Source organism: Nyctereutes procyonoides, unplaced genomic scaffold (genome assembly GCF_905146905.1).
Source record: "Nyctereutes procyonoides isolate TBG_1078 unplaced genomic scaffold, NYPRO_anot_genome, whole genome shotgun sequence".
NCBI classification, from domain to species: domain Eukaryota; kingdom Metazoa; phylum Chordata; class Mammalia; order Carnivora; family Canidae; genus Nyctereutes; species Nyctereutes procyonoides.
In genome coordinates, this window is record NW_026575051.1 from 66,522,382 (window position 1) to 66,541,729 (window position 19,348).

Sequence of the window (19,348 nt, forward strand, 5' to 3'; positions counted from 1 at the left end):
AAAATAAATCAATCAATCAGAGAGAGACAAATATCATATGATTTCATTTATATGTGGAATTTAAGAAACAAAACAGAGGAACATAGGGGAAGGGAGGGAAAAATAAAATAATATGAAATCAGAGAGGGTAACACACCATAAGAGACTCTTAACTCTAGGAAACAAACTGAGGGTTGCAGGAGGGGAGTGGGTGGGGGGATGGAGTAACTGGGTGATGGGCACATGATGTAATGAGAAAGGACTCTTATATACAACTGATGAATCATTGAACTCTACCTCTGAAACTAATTACACTAATAATATGTTAATTAATTGATTTTAAACAAACAACAACAAAAAAAAACGTTTGTTTTTACAGAAACAACAGCAACAACAACAAAAAAACAATGAAGTTTCTGGGTAGGAGCTCAAGTCAATAGAGGCATGGAACTCCTGAAAGGAAATTGCATGTTTCATTCTGCTAACTCCTCTGTCTGGCACAGGGGATCTGATTTTATACTTATTGTCCCATAATGCTAATGCCAATCTTGTAGCAAAAATGATCTACATGGAACTTGGACTGCTCATTGTAAAAATTCCCCTTGGTCTTGGTTCTTTCACCAGCTGACAGCAGGTTCCCAGCACTTCATTGCTCCAGACTGGCATCTAGTCGCAGGCATCCGAACACCTTTAGTTTGTAGGATTAGTTTCTAATCCAATACTAACCTTGCCTGAAAGCATTTTGGTGCCTCATTCCCACCACAGTGGGGTCTCCTATCTTGCTGCTTTAAGATACTCTCTGGTTCCTGAGAGTATCTGACTTTCGTTGCCTGTAGACTCCTTCTTGCCCTTCACTAGTCCACCAACTTGGACCTCTGCGGCAGGGCTGCCTTAATGAGTGTGCGACAAGTGCAGGTGCACAAGGTCTTTTGCCTAGAGTGGCCTCACATGTAAGATTAATGCTCTTTGGGGACACCTGGGTTGCTCAGTGGTTGAGCCTCTGCCTTGGGCCCAGGGTGTGATCCTGGAGCCCCAGGATTGAGTCCCGGGATCAAGTCCCACATCGGGGTCCCTGCAAGGAGCCTGTTTCTTTCTCTGCCTGTGTCTCTGCCTCTCTCTCTCTGTGCCTCTCATGAATAAATAGATAAAAAAAATTTTTATAAAGATTAAGGCTCTTTGGTTGTCATTTTGACATTTTTAGTAATTTTATCTTTGAACTATTTTGTAAGCAAAACAGGGACTCCAATGGGAAAAGAGAGGGCATGTGAGCAGAGACATGCACAGTATGCGTTTGCCGTCCCTCGCCCTCATGTTCTCATGAGCATCCCTGATGCCCTGTCATGACCACAGAATTCCAGGGACCCACATATGAGGGAGTGTGACCAAGTGGTGGGGGGTGGGGAAGATGCCAGCAAGCAGCCCTGAGAAACCACACTTTCCTTTAAACTAGACCTTGCTTCAGGTGCTGAAAGGTGATAGCATTCAGAGTCATGAACAACCAGGGAACCTTTCTCACTCATGTTACTTTCCTATATTAGCTGAACACTTAGGCTGAAAAGGATGACATGGAAGGAAAGGAAAAGATAGGGCAACCCAGAGTTCCCTCTCAGTCTTTTCTTAAGCATTAGGAAACTAAAGGTAGAGAGTGTTCATAGAATATATGTGCATATTAAGAAGTGAAATAAAAAGCTCAGTTAGTTAATCATGCATGAAACTGATGTGATATTCTGTTAAGGATGAAATGCATATAAGGGGAGCCGGGGTGGCTCAGCCGGTTAAGTGACCAAATCTTGGTTTCAGGTCAGGTCGTGATCTCAGAGTTGTGAGATTGAGGCCTACGTCAGGGTCTGCACAGACCTTGGAGACTGCTTAAGACTCTTTCTCTCTCCTTCTCCGTCTGCCTCTCCCTCCCACACTCTCTCATTAAAAAAAAAAAAAAGGAATGAAATGCGTATGCGTGTCAATGCTGCAAAATACAAATTGTGTAATTTTGGTGATTGTGCGTATAAGTTAAATGCTCTTACATCTACATTTAAAAATAGCATTGTAAAACATAAAAGACGAACAGTAAAATTTATGCCAGTGAATAAAATTTAAAATTTTTCTTAGAGTGAGATTAATTAGCAAACAAAAAGCACCATGACAAATTGAGAAAAGAGGCCATGGGAGAAAAGAAAAAGCATGATATTTTAGTATGTTTAAAGGCACTGTTTCCTGCTTTTTGAACCATGTGACTCACAGATTGCATAGCTGGCCCTACTCCTCAGTGCCAGCACCAGGGCAGAGAAGATTTGGCTTTCCTACCACACTACCAGCCATGTGATTTGGACTAAATGGCTGCTCTCTGGGAGCTCATGTCACCATTTTTAGCCTGCTTCCATTTGATTAACACAGAAAAGACACAAAGACATGCACGCGCACACACAGATACATCCAATAGACTTGAGTAGAATTAAGGACACAGCCCTCAGTAGAGTCTAACCTGAATCGAGTTCTGTTTCGGGGCCCTCTGGTGCTTCAGACTCCTCAGGTAAGGATCCCTTGGTCTCTTTGGCTGCCTCCAGGGCCTCAGGCACTTCCTGAACTTCTGACTCCTCACCTTCAATCTCTTCATCAGCCTCTAGTTCAGTCTCTTCTACTTCTAGAAAAAAAAAAAGTGAGAAAGAAATTATTATTCAGTTTAGATCAACAAGTATTTAACTGGGTGCCAAAACAAAGAATAAGGAATGGCCCTGCCCTCCTGGAGCATGGGGTTTCATGTTTTCTGGACTCTGGTGGAAATTTCTTCCCCCAGTGAATATCTTCTGAGGCCATCTGGTATGAGATATCTCTGGCATCCAAATTTTGATCTGAACCTGGTGATTAAACACCCAGAGCAAAACAACTTAAAGTGTTCCTGAGAAGTCTGGGTCTGTACCAGGACTGCAGTGCATGTGGCTTCTAAGTGGGTGACTTACACTGTGGTGACTGTTTTGTGTCATCTGGAGGAATCATGTGATATACCCAAGGAAGAAACAGCATCTGCTGAATCCTACTAGGATTTGGGATGAAGTTATGTGCTGTACAGCAAAACTCACAATGTCTTTCAACTGAGTATCTCTCATAGTAAAAAAAAATTATCAAATATTTCCAATATGCATTTATATGTTGTTATTATAGTTATTTATAAGTTGAATTCTTATCCATATTAGGTACTTTATATAACACACAAATAAAAAAAAGCTTATATAATGATGAAGAGGCGTGTAAAAAGTTCTAATACTTTTTTTAGAATTTTAAAAAAAGATTTATTTATTCATGAGAGACACACAGAGAGAGGCAGAGACACAGGCAGAGGCAGAGGCAGGCTCCGTGCAGGGGAGCCCGATCCCAGGGCTCCAGGATCGTGACCTGAGCTGAAGGCAGATGCTCAACCACTGAGCCACCCAGGCATCCCCTTTTTCTACAATTTTAATGGACAATCTGTGTACCAGATAAGTTACAAATGCACAAAAAAGTGTTTTAAGATCTTTATACTATCTGTGATTTTTACTACGTATGTGTTATATTAGTTATTTATTGTTTCATAATAAATTACTCCAAAACGTCATGTTTAAAACAACAATAATCACACATTATCCCTGCAGTTTCTGGGGTTAGGAATTTGGGAGTAGCTTAACTGGTGGTTCTGGCTCTGGGTCTCTCACGAAGTCAAAGGAAGATGTGAGTTAGGGTTGCAACCACTGAAGGCTTGCAAGGGCCTGCAGGGCTGGCTTCCGAGGTGGCCATCCAAAGCCTGAACTGAGCTCCTCAGGAAGATAAACCCTGTGTTAAGTCCTGATCCAACATGTACAGAATAAAAATGGTAGTTGTTTTAGTTTTGGGGTGGCTTTTTGCCGACAAAGGAAAACTGAAATAGATTACTTTTCACTCTTTTGAGTCATGGACCCTTTTGGCAGTCTGGTGAAACTTACAGACCCTCCTTAGGATAGTGCTTTCAAACCCATCAAACAAAATACATGAGAAACCATTTATATTGAAATATAGTTATGAAGATATCAAAATGAATTTTGTGCTGTAGGATATTTGTGCATCTTTACTAATGCATTAAATAACAAGAATTAGCAACTGGCCTAATAAAACTACCATCACTTTGGAAGAGCGATGAAGCATAAACAAGATTAAACTGTAATGTGATATGAAAATATCTTTGTTTCTACTGGCAATGAAGTCAAGCTACTACTGATACTATTAGGGTTTGTTGCCTATATTCATTATGAAGTGAAGGAGATACTAAATTTCAGGTAAAGGTTAGTGAAAATAGAGTTGTAATTATTTTCCCCTTCAAGCTCACAGACCGCTGAATTTGATCCATGAACTCCAGGTTAGGAACTTCAGTCTTAAAAACCTGTTGGAGTCCCTTCTTCTATAAACAGAGATGAAAGTTTAAGTTCAAAGACAATGGGCATAGCGGGAGAGATGGGCTGTTTTCTCAACTCGTGCAGGATCATTCTAGAAGAAGTAATTCCAACAGCAATGTGTCATACGTGTGACAAGGGCAGCCGTTTTAAGACATGCTGCCTACACTGCCTGCTGTATACATACACTGTAGAGGATGTCGGAGGTCTTTTCCTATGACTCCATTACTCTAGTGGCCACATAATTTTTTATCCAAATGGAGACACTGAGAATGAAACTGCCTCAAATAAATATTTCAGTACCATAGGTGTAGCATTAAACCTCTCATGGGCAGACTGGGAAATATGGTCACACTGTCTGGAATTCACCTGAAATACTGCAGCTGCCTGCAGTAACACAAAATTAAATGACACATTATTAGTGATATAAATCTGTGTTTGCCTTTCGCTTTCTCGTTCATAGCTTCCAACAGTCTTTGGTCTTCTTCTATTCTCAATGCCTCTTCAGTGGCTTTTCTGAAATGAAAAGATCCAAAATTTAATCAACTTTGGAAATTCAGATATCTCACAATATTATAGGATTTGAAGCTTATAGTGGTAAGAAATAGAGTAAATTGTGTATGGTGTTCATTATACTTTTTAACTTTGTGATGTAAATGTTTAATTTGCTCATGTTGAAGCCACTTAATTTTCAGGGTCCCCCCCCATTTTTTGTTTTGTGGTTTTTTTTTTTTGTAAGAAAAGTTGCAATGTTATACTTTAAAATTTTTTGGCTATGAATTAGGAACTCTGTCAAAATTAATAAAGAATTATCTAACTCTAAGCTGAAAAGGTAAATGGGAGAAGTTGTACCATTTCCCCCTTTGAGTAAGCCAGAAAGGTCCACAAAAAATGTTAAGTGACAAAAAAGTATTATATAAAACAATGTATAATACAATTCAAAATTTGTATTTAAAGTTTATATAAATGATGATCAAAAGCCTAGAAGAATACTAATCAAATTGCTAATAATAATTATTTCTGGATGTTGCCACTATGAGAGTTTTTACTTTTATTTATTATTTTTTGCATTTAAAAATTTTCTATACTGAATAAATAATTATCTTTGTAGTAAGAAAAATTATTTCCTGATTTTGTTTCTCTTCAACACAGCAATAATGAAGGTTGAAGAGACCAGAAATATGGAAACTTAAATATCTGGAGGGAATCTGTTTTTCATTAGGGTTGAAGCCCTAAGCCTGCCTTAATGGTGAAGACAAGTATTAGGAAAGCCAGTGAAGTGATGGAGAGGGTAGCCCGGGTGGCTCAGCGTTTTAGTGCCACCTTCAGTCCAGAGCGTGATTCTGGAGACCCGGGATCCAGTCCCACGTCGGGCTCCCTGCATGGAGCCTGCTTTTCCCTCTGCCTGTGTCTCTCATGAATAAATAAATAAAATCTTAAAAAAATAAATAAAAAAGAAGATACTTCAATCTTATTTAGAAAAAGTGATGGAGAAAGGCAATATTTATTTATATTTTTTTAAAATTTTTATTTATTTATTTATTTATTTATTTATTTATTTATTTATTTATTTATGATAGTCACACAGAGAGAGAGAGAGAGAGGGGCTGAGACACAGGCAGAGGGAGAAGCAGGCTCCATGCACTGGGAGCCCGACGTGGGATTCTATCCCGGGTCTCCAGGGTCGCGCCCTGGGCCAAAGGCAGGCGCTAAACCGCTGTGCCACCCAGGGATCCCAGAAAGGCAATATTTATTAAAAATTAAAATGTATATACCTTTGACCTAGAAATTCTATTATCTTTCAGGAATCAGCATATTATTGCACAAAGAAACAAGTATAAGAGAGTTGACTGCATCTTTTTAAAAATAATATCAAAAACCTGTACCAAGTATTCACCAACAGGAGTCAAGTAGAGCCCATTCATACAAGCTGCTCATGGGGCAGCTGGGGCAGTTTTCCTATTTTATAGGGGTGTCATTCTCCATATTCAGTGTTCGCTGCATCCTTTCCCCATCCTGTGAAAATCTAGTTATTTCTTTTCTCTTCAAAAGATATTACTACACTTCTTATAGAAGATACGCCAGGAAAATAGTAATTAAAGCCATTCTTGGGATCCCTGGGTGGCGCAGCGGTTTGGCGCCTGCCTTTGGCCCAGGGCGCGATCCTGGAGACCCGGGATCAAATCCCACATCGGGCTCCCGGTGCATGGAGCCTGCTTCTCCCTCTGCCTGTGTCTCTGCCTCTCTCTCTGTCTCTGTGACTATCATAAATAAATAAAAATTTAAAAAAAAAGTTTAAAAAAAAAGCCATTCTTTTTTTTTTAAAGATTTTATTTATTTATTAGAGAGAGAGAGAGAGAGAGAGAGAGCAGGAGAGGGATAAGGGGAAAGTACATAAGAGAACTTCAAGTAGACTTGCTGTTGAGTGCAGAGCCCAATGTGGGGCTTCATGACCCGTGTGGGGCTTGATCGTGACCTGAGGCAAAAGCAATAGTCGGAAGCTTAACTAACTGAGCCACTCAGGTGCCCCTTTTACTTTTTATCATATAATTTCTTTGATTTGTGGATACTAGTCAGCAAAATTTAAGTCACAGATAAACATGGTAAAAAGAATACTCTTACCTGTGGTCAGTTCTTTTGTTTTTGTTTTTTTTTTTTACAATGTCTTCTGAGAGCAAACATTTGTTCTAGAATAAATCTGATTTGGGACTATGAAAACATCCACAACTCAGATGCACTTAGACATTCTGAAAATATTTGTAAAACTATTGTTTTTCTTAGAATTAATTAGAATTGGATCTACTTAGTAGACCACTGTTTTGATATTAAAGGCATTTCATAAATGTAACTTGTAAGTAGCTATTTAATAGCTATAAAAAATTCATTAACTTATTTTATTATGCTAGGCAGATTTTTACCTTGCTGCTTCTTCCTCTTTTTTTCTCTTTTGTAGTTCATCTAATAATCTTTCAAAGATCTTAGAGTCAACCTCATGTTTATTCTCTAAATACAGTCTATTAAGTAAATATTTTCCTGAAATACAGAGAAAGAGAATAACATTAATTTTGAAGCTCTATAAAATATAGTAAGATGCATTTTGGAAATTAATGTTGAAAAATTATTTCTGCCTATATCCAAATGGATTTCCCTTTAAGTATTTCTCTAAATGGACCGTAGGTTCTTCAAAATATTGAGACTGTCTGAAATCCTTTCTAAGAGGTATATATCGGCATTGTGAAAATAACTAAAACATGAAAAGAGGTGGTATATCATATTTTCTCACTGGAAACTCTTTTTCAAATACATTTCCTTAAAAAGCAAGACAAAAGAATATTCTTGGCTTCCATGTTAAAGATTAGTTGACCATATATGTATGGGTCAACTCAACTCTGGCCTCTCAACTCTATTTCATTGGCCTAGGTGTCTGTTCTTACATCAGTACCATATTGTTTTGATTACTATAGCTTCATTCAAAGTGACAGAATAATTAAAATTTAGTTCTGCTATCTTTAGGTACTTAATATTTCCCATTTGAAGTGAATAAGGACTAATGTATAGTCTTTACTCTCTGCCTTACTTGTTTTTCATTTAGAAGTTATAATGATGACTAAGAACAGGGTGTTAAGTTCTCAGCTCCAAAGAATAAGTGTAAGGACCTGATGGAACAGCCAATGATCCAGCACACCATTCCTGGCCATATACTTGGTGAGTGGGTGCCTCATTTTGTGTACCTCTGGGTTGTGACGGGATGGCTCATGTGGTATTTGTATGTAGGGAGAGTGGAGGGCTTTCCATTTTGTATTTTAACTAAATGTATTGTCAGCATTAAAAACTTCACTTTTAGATTTACATGATAAATATTTACCAACCATTGTTTTCTGTATCTGATAAACAGATTATTAAATCCGGTATAATTCCTTTATCGATTAAGACTACCCACAGTTCTTTTATAGTAGGGCAGTTGTCCACTATCCATCCTCCATACTTTGGGGCACCAGAACGCCTATTTGTGTTTTCTTCCACTACCTGTGGAAAATGACACACTGATATTACCATCATAGCCAGAGAAGTCAAGATATTCCTGGCGCAAATCGTTTTTGCAGACCTTATCTTCTTATAATTTTTCAGAATTATCTTTTGAATTCTTCTGATTCAAGTGGAGGCAAGATGGTGGAAGAGTAGGGGTCTTCAACTCATCTGGTCCCCCAAACTTACCCAGATAGCTTTCAAAACATCCTGAACACCTACGAATTCAACCTGAGATTAAAGACAGAACAGCTGGAATGCTACAGAGAGAACCGTTTTCACTTCAAACAAGGTAGGAAGGTGAAAAAAATAAAAAATAAAGTGGGAGAGGGGAACCACAACTAGCTGGGCAAAAGCAGAGCCTCAAAAGCCTCGAGGCACAAAAGCTCAGCCTGGGAGGAGCTGGAAACTTTAAAAATCCGTGTCTCTGATGGGAAAGTGCTTAGCAGGGAAATCGGGCAGAATTGCAGGAGGGGCAGTGAGGCCTCAAGATTTCTGGAGTCACTATAAGAGGAGAGGTGCCCAGGGAAAGCTCACTGCACACTGGGGTCCAATCTCGGTAAAGAGCCGGAGCACCACATCCGAGGTGTTTGGGAGAAGCCCCCCCTCTGGTTCCGAGGGCCAGCTCCGGAGCTCCCTTTACCCCAGAGCCTGTCAAGGAGCAGGGCATCTCCTCCTGGGCACCCACACCTGAGAATCAGCACAGCAGACCCTCCCCCAGAAGAACTGCTGGAAGGACAAGGGAAAAGTGAGTTTACTGAACAAGCAGCACTGGAAAGCTCCAGGACTGAGGGAAAATTGTATATAGAAGTAGACGATTGTTTTTATTTTTCTTCATTATGACTTGTTTTTATATCAGGTTAAAATTTTCCAGTATTTTTTCTCTTTTCTCACCTTAACTACAATATTTTACCAACTCTTAATTTTTAAGCTTTTTCCTTTTTTGACTTTCATATTTCTACAGTTACACATCTTACATTTATTTTTCACTTCTGGATTCCCTTCAACATTCAATTTAATTTTGGTAGATAGGAGATATGGGTTTTTGTTTTGTTGTTTTTTGTTTTTTTTCGGTCTTGTTTTGTTTTACAGTGGTGGAAGTCAGTACCTTCTAACACACGGACCAAAAGACACCCCGAATCAAGTGGAACACCATGTTGGTTCATTCTGTGAGACTATACTTTCTCTTCCTTCCCATTCTGTCCCCCTCTTTTATCTTGTTTATGTTTTTGTGGTCGATGATACTTTATATAAGTATTGCTGGTTTATATAAATTTGGAATTGAGCCTCTTCTAACATACAGAACAAAATACACAAAATACACTCAGAATCAAGAGGATCACCCTCTAGGTCCTCTCAGGGAGATTAAATTCTCTCTCCACTACCACTTCCTCACCACCACCCCCTTTTTTTCTTCTTTTTCTTTGTTTTTTACTATTTTGTTTTAAAATTTGTTTTTCATTTTAGTGGTCCTTTTGTTTTATTTTGTTCTGTTCTTCTTTTTCTTTTATTTTCTGGTCTCTGACCTCTTCATAATTGTCTAGGGTGCATTTTACTTAGGTTGTGGTTGATATTTTTGACTCAGCTTGCTCATATAGCCACTCTAAACTGGACAAAATGACTAGAAGGAAGAATTCACCACAAAAGAAAGAACTGGAAGCACTCCTCTCTGGCATAGAGTTATTGAACGTGTATTTAAATATGATGTCAAAAATTCAATTCAGAAGTAAAATTATAAAGTTATTGGTGCCTCTGGAAAAAAGCATAAAGGATTTTAGAGACTCTGTTACTGCAGAATTGAGATCTAATCATGCCAAAATTAAAAATACTTTAACTGAGATGCAGTCCAAACTGGATATTTTAACTGCTAGGGTTAGTGAGGTGGAAGAGAGAGTGAGTGACATAGAAGACAAGTTGATGGAAAGGAAGTAAGCTGAGGAAAAAAAAGAGAAAAACAATTAAGAACCTATGAAGAAAGGCTTGGGGAAATAAATGATACTTTGAGAAGGAAGAATGTATGTCTAATTAGGATTTCAGAAGAGACTGGGAGAAAGAGAGAGAAGGAGGACCACAAAATATATTTGAACAAATCATAACTGAGACTTCCCTAATCTGGGGAGAGAAACAGCCATTCAGATCCAAGAGATAGAGAGGACCCTCCCAATAAAAACCGTTCAACACCTCAACATTTAATAATGAAACTTGCAAATTCCAAGGATAAAGAGAAAAATTTTAAAGCAGCTTGAGATGAGAGATTCTTAACTTATATGAGGAGAAATATCAGATTAACAGTAGATCTCTCCACAGACACCTGGCAGGCCAGAAAGGGCTGGCACAATATATACAGGGTACTAAATGAGAAAAACATTCAGCCAGGAATACTTTATCCAGCAAGGCTGTCATTCAGAATAGAAGGAGAGATAAAGAGCTTCCAAGATAGACAGAAACTGAAAGAATATGTGACCACCTAACCAACCGGCTCTGCAAGAAATATTGAGGACCCTGAAAAGAAAGAGGGAGCCCAAAGAAACAATCCACAAAAACAGGGACTGTATAGGTAATACGATGACACTAAATTCATATCTTTCAATAGTTACCCTGAATGTGAATGGGCTACATGATCCCATTACCATTCAACTGATCCTCAAAAGAAAGCTGGAGTAGCAATCCTCCTCGCAGATAAATTAGAGTTTATACCAAAGACTCTAATAAGAGATGAAGAGGGACACTATATCATACAGGATCTATCCAACAGGAAGACCTAACAATTATGAATATTTATGCTCCTAATGCAGGAACTTCCAAGTATATCCATCAATTAATAACCAAAGTAAAGAGATACTTAGAAAATAATACACTAGTAGTAGGAGACTTCAACATGGCACTCTCAGCAAAAGACAGATCTTCTAAGCAGAACATCAACAATGAATTCTTCTGACTCAAAAGAAAAAAAGTCATTTAATTTTAAAGAAACACTTAATTTTAAAGAAATAAAGCTAAGTTTTAAAAATTAAGAACGAGAAGCAAAAGCCCTAATTAAATAAATATAACAATACATTTTGCTATCTGTTATTCAGTATTACAGAATTCAGATCCTGATTTAGGAGGTCTTGGGTAGGGCCCAAGAGTGTGCATTTCAAACATGCTCCCGGGATCCCTGGGTGGCGCAGCGGTTTGGCGCCTGCATTTGGCCCGGGGCGCGATCCTGGAGACCCGGGATCAAATCCCACATCGGGCTCCCGGTGCATGGAGCCTGCTTCTCCCTCTGCCTGTGTCTCTGCCTCTCTCTCTCTCTCTCTCTGTGACTATCATAAATAAATAAAAATTTAAAAAAAAAAAACATGCTCCCAAGTGACAGTGGTCCATGGACCACTTTTTGAGTAGCAGGGGTCCAGTTCAGCTTGCTGGTTTTAATGACAACACTCTTCACTTCCCTCTTGCTTTTCATCCCTCAGTGTGAGAGCTGAGAAGGTACTGACATGGTTACTAAAAGCAGTAGGAAGGAATCAGGTGAAAATAAACCTTGAAGGTGCTTAAGGAGTTCTGCTAAACTCTGCCCCCAGCCCCTCTCCGGCAGTACACCAACTCTGAGGGGTTCAAGTTTGTGTGTCATTAGGTAATCACAGGATATTAGAAATCAGAGGGGAAGAGATGTCACGAGGATGGGTATAACCAGCCTCTGCAGAATTTAAGATTACCTACCTACCTACCTACTTTCCATCTGAATGAAGAGTCCTTTAAAAGAAGAATTTTAAACACCTTGAAGTTCTTAACATAGAGAATTAGGGAAAAAAAGAGAAAAATATTGAAAAAGAAATATAAATGAAATAAGTCAGACAAAGAAAGACAAATACTATTGTAATCTCACTTATATGTAGAATCTAAAAATAATTGAACTCATAGAAACAGAGAACAGATTGGTGGTTGCCAGAGGTAGGGGTGAGAGTGGGGAGAATAGATGAAGGTCGTCAAAAGGTATAAATTTATAATTATAAGATAAATAGGTCCCAGGGGTATAATATTCAGCATGGTTTGACTATAGTTGACAATACTATATTGTGTATTCAAAAGTAGCTAAGAGAGTAGATCTTATAAATTTTGATCACACACACACAAAACTAGTATGTGAAGTGATGGGTGTTAACTAAAATTATTGTGGTAAACATTTCACAATATCTACATGTATCATTATGTTACATACCTTAAACTAATATAATGTTATATGTCATATACAATTCAAGCTGAATAAAAGAAATATAAATGGTTAATGAAAATTTTACTGTCCAGTTTCAAAGATATGAAAATGAAAGCAATACTGAGATATAATTTATAATTTCTCCATCTAAGTTTTTTTAAATTAATGCCTTCATAGTATTTTATCAAATGAATAGATCTTAATTTAATTGTTCTCTAAATATCTACATAATTTTAAATTTTAATATAACACTGTGATGAACATCTGTATATACAAATCTATGCCCAAATATTATATTAGGTTAGATTCCTAGATTATGTGTTTTTATGTCAAAAGGTATAAGGGAATGGGCATTTTAAAGACCTTTCACACACATTGCCACATTGCTTCCAAAACATCTGTATCAATTTTTGCTCTTTCTATGTGACCATCTCATTATAACCTCACTGGTATGGATTTTTATACATTTTTGAAAATCTTTGGCAATTTGACAAGAACTTGTATCCCACTGTTTTAAGTTTCATATTTTTCTCAAAATTTGAACATTAAAATTTCCAATTAACCACGTGCATTTCTTCTTTGATGAAACAATCTGTATCTTTTGCCTGCTTTTTTTAAAAAAAGATTTTATTTATTTATTTATTCATGAGAGACACAGAAAGAGAGAGAGGCAGAGACATAGGCAGAGGAGAAGCAGGCTTCCTATGGGAAGCTCAATGTGGGACTTGATACCAGGACCCCTGGATCACACCCTGAGCCAAAGGCAGACGCTCAACCAACTGAGCCACCCAGACATCCCTGCCTGCTTTTATATATGGTATTCCATTTTCCTTGATTTGTAAGAAATCTTTATATTAATGAATTAATATTATATTTATTATAAATACTTTTTGACCTTTGTCCTAAGATTTTATTATAAAGTTACAGGAGTTAATATGTGTGGTAGTGGAATGCAGGTAGACAAATAGGTCCATGGAACAGAATGCAGTGTCCAGAAATAGATCACACAGACGCGGCCACTTGATTTATGATAGTGGGGAAAGGTTTGTCTTTTCAATAAATGGTGCTGGAACACAACTGGATATCCATATTTAAAAAAAATGAATCTTAATCCTCATGATGTGAGTTTTTTAAAGATTGTTGAGAGTCCAAAACAGATTTGTTGTCTTTGACTTTCGCCCTGGAAGCTTACTCAAGGTCTCTGTACAAAATAGATCCATATAGATCCATATGGATATCTTGTTTCTTATAAGCCAAAGATAAACCTTCTGATTTGCCAGCCGTGTAACATACCATCCGAGGTTTTACTTTACCCTTAGATTGACCAATCACTTGTGTGTCCATTCATTTCCCTTATGAATACATATTCAAGGTGGTCAGGTGAAATAAATTAGCTACGGAGTGAAATTTATCTGTTTCCAACTAATTAGCTCATAGATGAAATACCTGACTTTGGTATTGGCTTCATGGGCACCATATTTTAACCAACTGAACCCCATTAAAGAAAAGAAAACTTAATGAAGAATTCATTTCAAAGCTATGAAATGGTATTGCATAATTGTTGATATATTAAAAAATTACCAAAGGGCATAAGCATTCAGATCTGGATTTCTTACCTCTTTGATGATTTCCTCTAGGATTTCAGCATGTTTTTCATACGGCTGTTCAAAGTTCATATCCTTCGTCATTTTTATAGTCTCCTCTAGTATAGAAACCACCTCTGGATGCTCTGCAGTTACCTCTTCTATTGAGTCTTCTAATAGGTCTAATGTAAAATAATTTTAGTGGACAGTGCTATTTGCAATAGAACATGATTGTTAATACTTGATCCAAGAAAGTACTATTTTTGTGTTACCACGGTACATGCTCTAAGAAGGGGGAGATAGACTAGGGAGGAAACGTTAAGTCAGGAAACATAAAACATCAGAGCAGTGGCTTAAAGCCAGTGTATCAGAATGAAAATGAACAAGGTAAGAAGTCATGTCCAGCAGGAGTCAATACCCAGGAAGCCAGGTAGAAGAGATAGGGACCAAAGGATTCCAGGGTCAAGCTAAAACGTGAGCATCTAGGGGATGAATCAGAAAACAAGATGAATGCTTCCAATTATAAGCATGGGACCATGTGAAACTGTGAGAGGATAAGAGGTAGGCAAGTAGGCAGGGGTGGAAGAAAGGGTGCCACAGGCTGATTTTTCAAGTGTTGTACTTCCTTCTTGCCCTCACTGTGTGCTAACTCCTTACACAGCTGAGTTGGCCCATAGGCTACATCATGATGTAGGTACTCATCTACTCTAATAAGACAGAAGATTGGCAGCTGCACCTGACTCCTCGACCTCTGCCTTTCCGGCTGTGCTTCCTGACCTGCTGCCCCAGTGCTCCATCACCAGGGTCTCCTGATAGAGCCCAATCTATCCTAGCCCAGAAATCTCCAAAGGGCCTTCCAAGAGCAACTGCTTACTGCCCTCTGCTGTGAAGTGGGAGGTTTGTTGTTGGGGATGTACAGAACCAGTGGTTCCTCGAGAGCCAGAGTGGAAGAGTCAAGAACCCACAATCTTCCTTCCTGTAGCCTTGAGAAGGTGGCATGATGAGGCAGAAATAACCAGGCAAAGATACCAAATGTTCTAGAAGCTGCTAGTTGTTCACTCAATATCCATTCTTCTCTTTCTTAGTAACAGAATCCTGATTTTGTTGGGGTCAGCAATGTGCCCAGCTAAAAACACTACATCTTCCAACTTCCCTTATAACTTATATGGCCCATAGATAACATGCAAGCAGATTTATTTTTTTCCCTGGTGAGTCTTCCTGTTATCTCTTTAAAGAGGAATAACTCAGCTGGGTGGAGCGCTAGTTTTTGTCCCTTGCCTTCTCCCTCTTCCTGCTAAGCATATTGATATAACAGCTGAGTAGCACCAGCCATTTTGTAACTTATTCTGGTAGCCACATGCTGGGGATGGCCAGCCCTTGTCTTCACAATATTCTTTTTCACCAAAACAATATATCACATTACCTTTTTTTTTTTGCATGTCTGTTTACAATAGAGTAGCCTTTAACATAGAGTATTAATAATTTTTTTAAATCACATTTTTCTCCTTCGAAATTCTGATGGAATTATTTGTGATTTTCAGATCCAAAATCTAAGAGAATCAAATTACCCAAACATTAATTTTCCCTTTTTGGATTCCAACTTAAGATCTTGACCAGAGCCTTGAAAACTTCTTTTAAATGTAGATGATTCACTAGTTTCTTTCTCATCTGTGAATAAAACATTGCTAACACCTAAAAACCAGTATTACATTGTAGGCGATTGCCAAAGAAGAGTGTGGTATGTATGGGTCCAGGGAGCCAGGACTCGTGTTCCCAAATTTTTTTAAATTGAGATTACAATCACAGTAATTAAATAGGTAAATAGAAGGCACATAATATCCGCAGTGAAAATAATGACTTAACCTATAACAAATCCAAGAGGAATTTTAGTTTCATATAATGCCAGTGGATCTAAATTGGAAAAAAAATATATCAAATTTGCTGCTCCTGATGTAACTAACCATCTCCTGGCTTCAAGAGGTAAAGGCTTGCAGGGAGACTGTCTTTTTACCAGGGCATGCTTCTACCTTGAACTGCCTCCCCTACAGAGAAAACAGACAGTATGGGGAAGGGGCTTTCTTTCTGTTTTGGTGCTAGGAACTCGGCAGCAGCTGGGATGAGGCTGGCAGATGTTACTTGGCCAAAATTATAATATCTCGGGTCCTCCTGTGAAGAGTGTGTGTGTGTGTGTGTGTGTGTGTGTGTGTGTATTGGAGGAGGAGAGCAGCCATACGTAAGTTTCTGACAGTACCCAGTTCAATTCCTACTAGGCTTAAAATAAACACCAGCCAAGCACACATCTATCTCAATTAAGAGGAACCAACCAAACAAAAAATCAGCTCTACATTATATAACACAGTGATTTACAGAAGCATTTAAAAACTAAATACCAAAAGGACCCATAGAAAAAAAAAAGAATATAAGTATATATTAAATATCTGGCTGAGAAGATGACTTTGTAAAATCTGAAAGGAAATGGAAGAAATCAATAAAGTGAAAGTAATGATTTGACCATAAATCTATGAAAAATCCCACTACTTCAAAAATAGCAAAGTGATTTAAAAGACAAATGACCCAATGTGGAAAAAAAAAATGAAAAATAAGTGACTGATACAGAAAGTTTTATAGAAACCATATAACTGATATAGAAACTTAGAAAAATGAGCCAAAACCAAAAATGGTCACCTCAGAAAAGAAGAAACATGTGGTTAATAAATATTAAAATATTAAATTTCAGAAATAGTCAAATAAAAATTGAATTATATTTTAAAAGAAAATATGCCAAGGAAAAAGTAATACATATTTTGTATATTACTGAGGGGAACATAATTTGGAATAACTTTTTTTTTGGAATAACTTTTATGCAAAGCAATTTGGCTCTGTCTATATCTTCATACTAATTAAACTTGTGATTCCACCAATGTCAGCATGCAGACAATGTAAACATGTCATTAAAGCATTATTTGTAGTAGTGAAAAAAAATCTGAAAAATAAGTTTACAACACAAAGTACTACTTAAAACTATTATCTATGAATAGGGAAATTGTGCAGTAATTTAAAATGAGAATTAAAATACTTCCTAATGAAGTAATATAAATAAATGTTGATTTATAAATTAAAAAAGGTAAAAATAGTTTACACTATTACGTAATTACGTTAATATACGAATGGAAAAAATTTTAAGGGTAAATAGCACTAAATGGTAACATTTCACACTCACACTCTAGTTTTGTGATGTTCTGATTCCAGAATGTTAGACAGCTCTTAAGAAAGAATTTATCTTATTAGATTTTTCTTCATTCTAGAAAATCTATTTCTGTTCTATAGCTGCTCAGTTTAAATCTATAAGCAAAAACCTATTTTTTTCAACTTATGTGTCCAATATGGGGCATCATTTTAAGCTTCAATATAAACATGATAAAATACGAAATAAATGGAAATAAGATCCATATGCATGGCATGAGCCATTCATTTTGTTACCATCTTTACCAGTTTTAGAGGCTTGATCCTGAAGGACATTTTCTGAACTCTTTTTGTCTTCATTGTCTTCTAAAAGGCTTTCTCTTTGGGATTCATGGGTGAACACTGCATGAAAGAATCATATGCTTTAACAGCTAATCTGTTTAGATTAGGAAAGATTTGGCTAAGAACATCAGGAATATATATATTTTTTACCATCTTCATCAAATGAAGACCGCGACTCTTCTAAGCTCTTATATGGATCAGTTGGGAACTTGCCATATTCTTTCCCTTCAAATTCTCTTTCAAGATCTCTTAAAGTTGACTGTTCTAAAAGATAGTAATGGGTTGTGTTAGCAAAATATAGTTGGCAGTGGAGAGACAGGGATGGTCATTAAATCTGCTTTAAAGACAGGCAGACTTGAATGTGAGTTCTGACTCAGGGAGTATGGCTTTGGCAAATCACTTGATCTCTCTGTTTTGATTTCTGCTGGGCATGAGGATCATCAAATCATCAAGTATTGTTGTAAGGATTAAATGAGTAGACTCAGACACTGAGGAAATGCTTGGCACACAAGCAGCCTATTGCATGTTAGCTGCCATCCTCCGTATTACTATAGAAGTGAAATTAGCAAAACTAGCGGTAGAACCAGCTAATTAGTGGAACCAGAAAATTCCATTTAAAACAATTTTTAAGAACCCTACTGTCAGATTTAGAGTAATTATGGAATTTGAAAGAGAAAAGGAAGAGCTTCCTAAGTTTGCAGTGTATAGAGAGATGGCATCTGTTTCTATATTCTAGTGGGAGAAAGCAATTTGTGGAAGGACCTAAAATCTATGATTTTGTGCCATAATTTGATGTGAAAGGAATTACTACAGAGTCTAAGAAATAGTACCCATCACTGTTCTTCCTCCTGGATCTTGGCTAGTTCCTTCTTGATCCAGATTTCAATTAAATGTCCTCTCTTCAGAGAGGTCTTCCCTGCTCATCATAACACTCCAGCACCCCTGCCCTAATCACCACCTGACCCGGTACTGTGTTCTATTTTTTCTATCTGTTCACTTGTTTTTTCCCCCCTCTACCCTCCATTAAAATGTGACAAACACAAAGATAGGAGTTTCATGTATCTTGTTCACCTCCGTAGCCCAATACCTAGAATCACGTCTAATACAAAGTACTCAGGTTGAATGAATTAATGAATTCATTTTGTCCAGCCTTAAACAAGTTGAATAACAAGCCCTCTTTGTAGTCTTCATCAATATTTCTTAAGCTTTAGTTTATGAGTTGTTCATGAATATTTTTAAAACTTTTGGTTTTCATTTTGAGGATAATATACTAAAAATATAAGCTCATTATTTGGATGGCATGTAATTGCAGTTTTTTAAAAGATTTTATTTATTTGAGAGAAAGAGAGAGAGAGCACATGTGTGCATGAGTGCCCACAAGCAGGAGAAGGGGCAGAGGGAGGGGAGAAGTGGACCCCCCCCACTGAACAGGGAGCCTGATATGGGGCTCTACCCCAGGAGCAGAGGATCATGACTTCAGCCGAAGGCAGACACTTAACCGACTGAACCACCTGGGCATCCAAGGGTGGCATGTAATCTTAGTGCTGGTCTTTTTGCTGTTGGGCACCATGTTGGACTCTTTTACTTATTTGTAGGCTGATGAGAAAGAAGAGGCAGATTAGGCAAATAACCTGTTCTTTCCT

General features: G+C 37.6%; 1 protein-coding gene across 1 annotated transcript in view; it reads right to left on the reverse strand.

Moving 5' to 3' along the window:
• Window positions 1-19,348, reverse strand: part of AK9 (adenylate kinase 9) — a 114,149-nt gene that overhangs the window by 53,394 nt on the left and 41,407 nt on the right. Inside the window, exons 14-21 of the mRNA XM_055330350.1 lie at window positions 17,856-17,969; window positions 17,661-17,765; window positions 15,761-15,848; window positions 14,214-14,358; window positions 8,246-8,402; window positions 7,295-7,409; window positions 4,819-4,892; window positions 2,462-2,620 (exon numbers count right to left, since the gene is read on the reverse strand). Of these exons, the coding sequence (XP_055186325.1) occupies window positions 2,462-2,620; window positions 4,819-4,892; window positions 7,295-7,409; window positions 8,246-8,402; window positions 14,214-14,358; window positions 15,761-15,848; window positions 17,661-17,765; window positions 17,856-17,969 (957 nt within the window). The remainder of the gene's footprint in view (window positions 1-2,461; window positions 2,621-4,818; window positions 4,893-7,294; window positions 7,410-8,245; window positions 8,403-14,213; window positions 14,359-15,760; window positions 15,849-17,660; window positions 17,766-17,855; window positions 17,970-19,348) is intronic.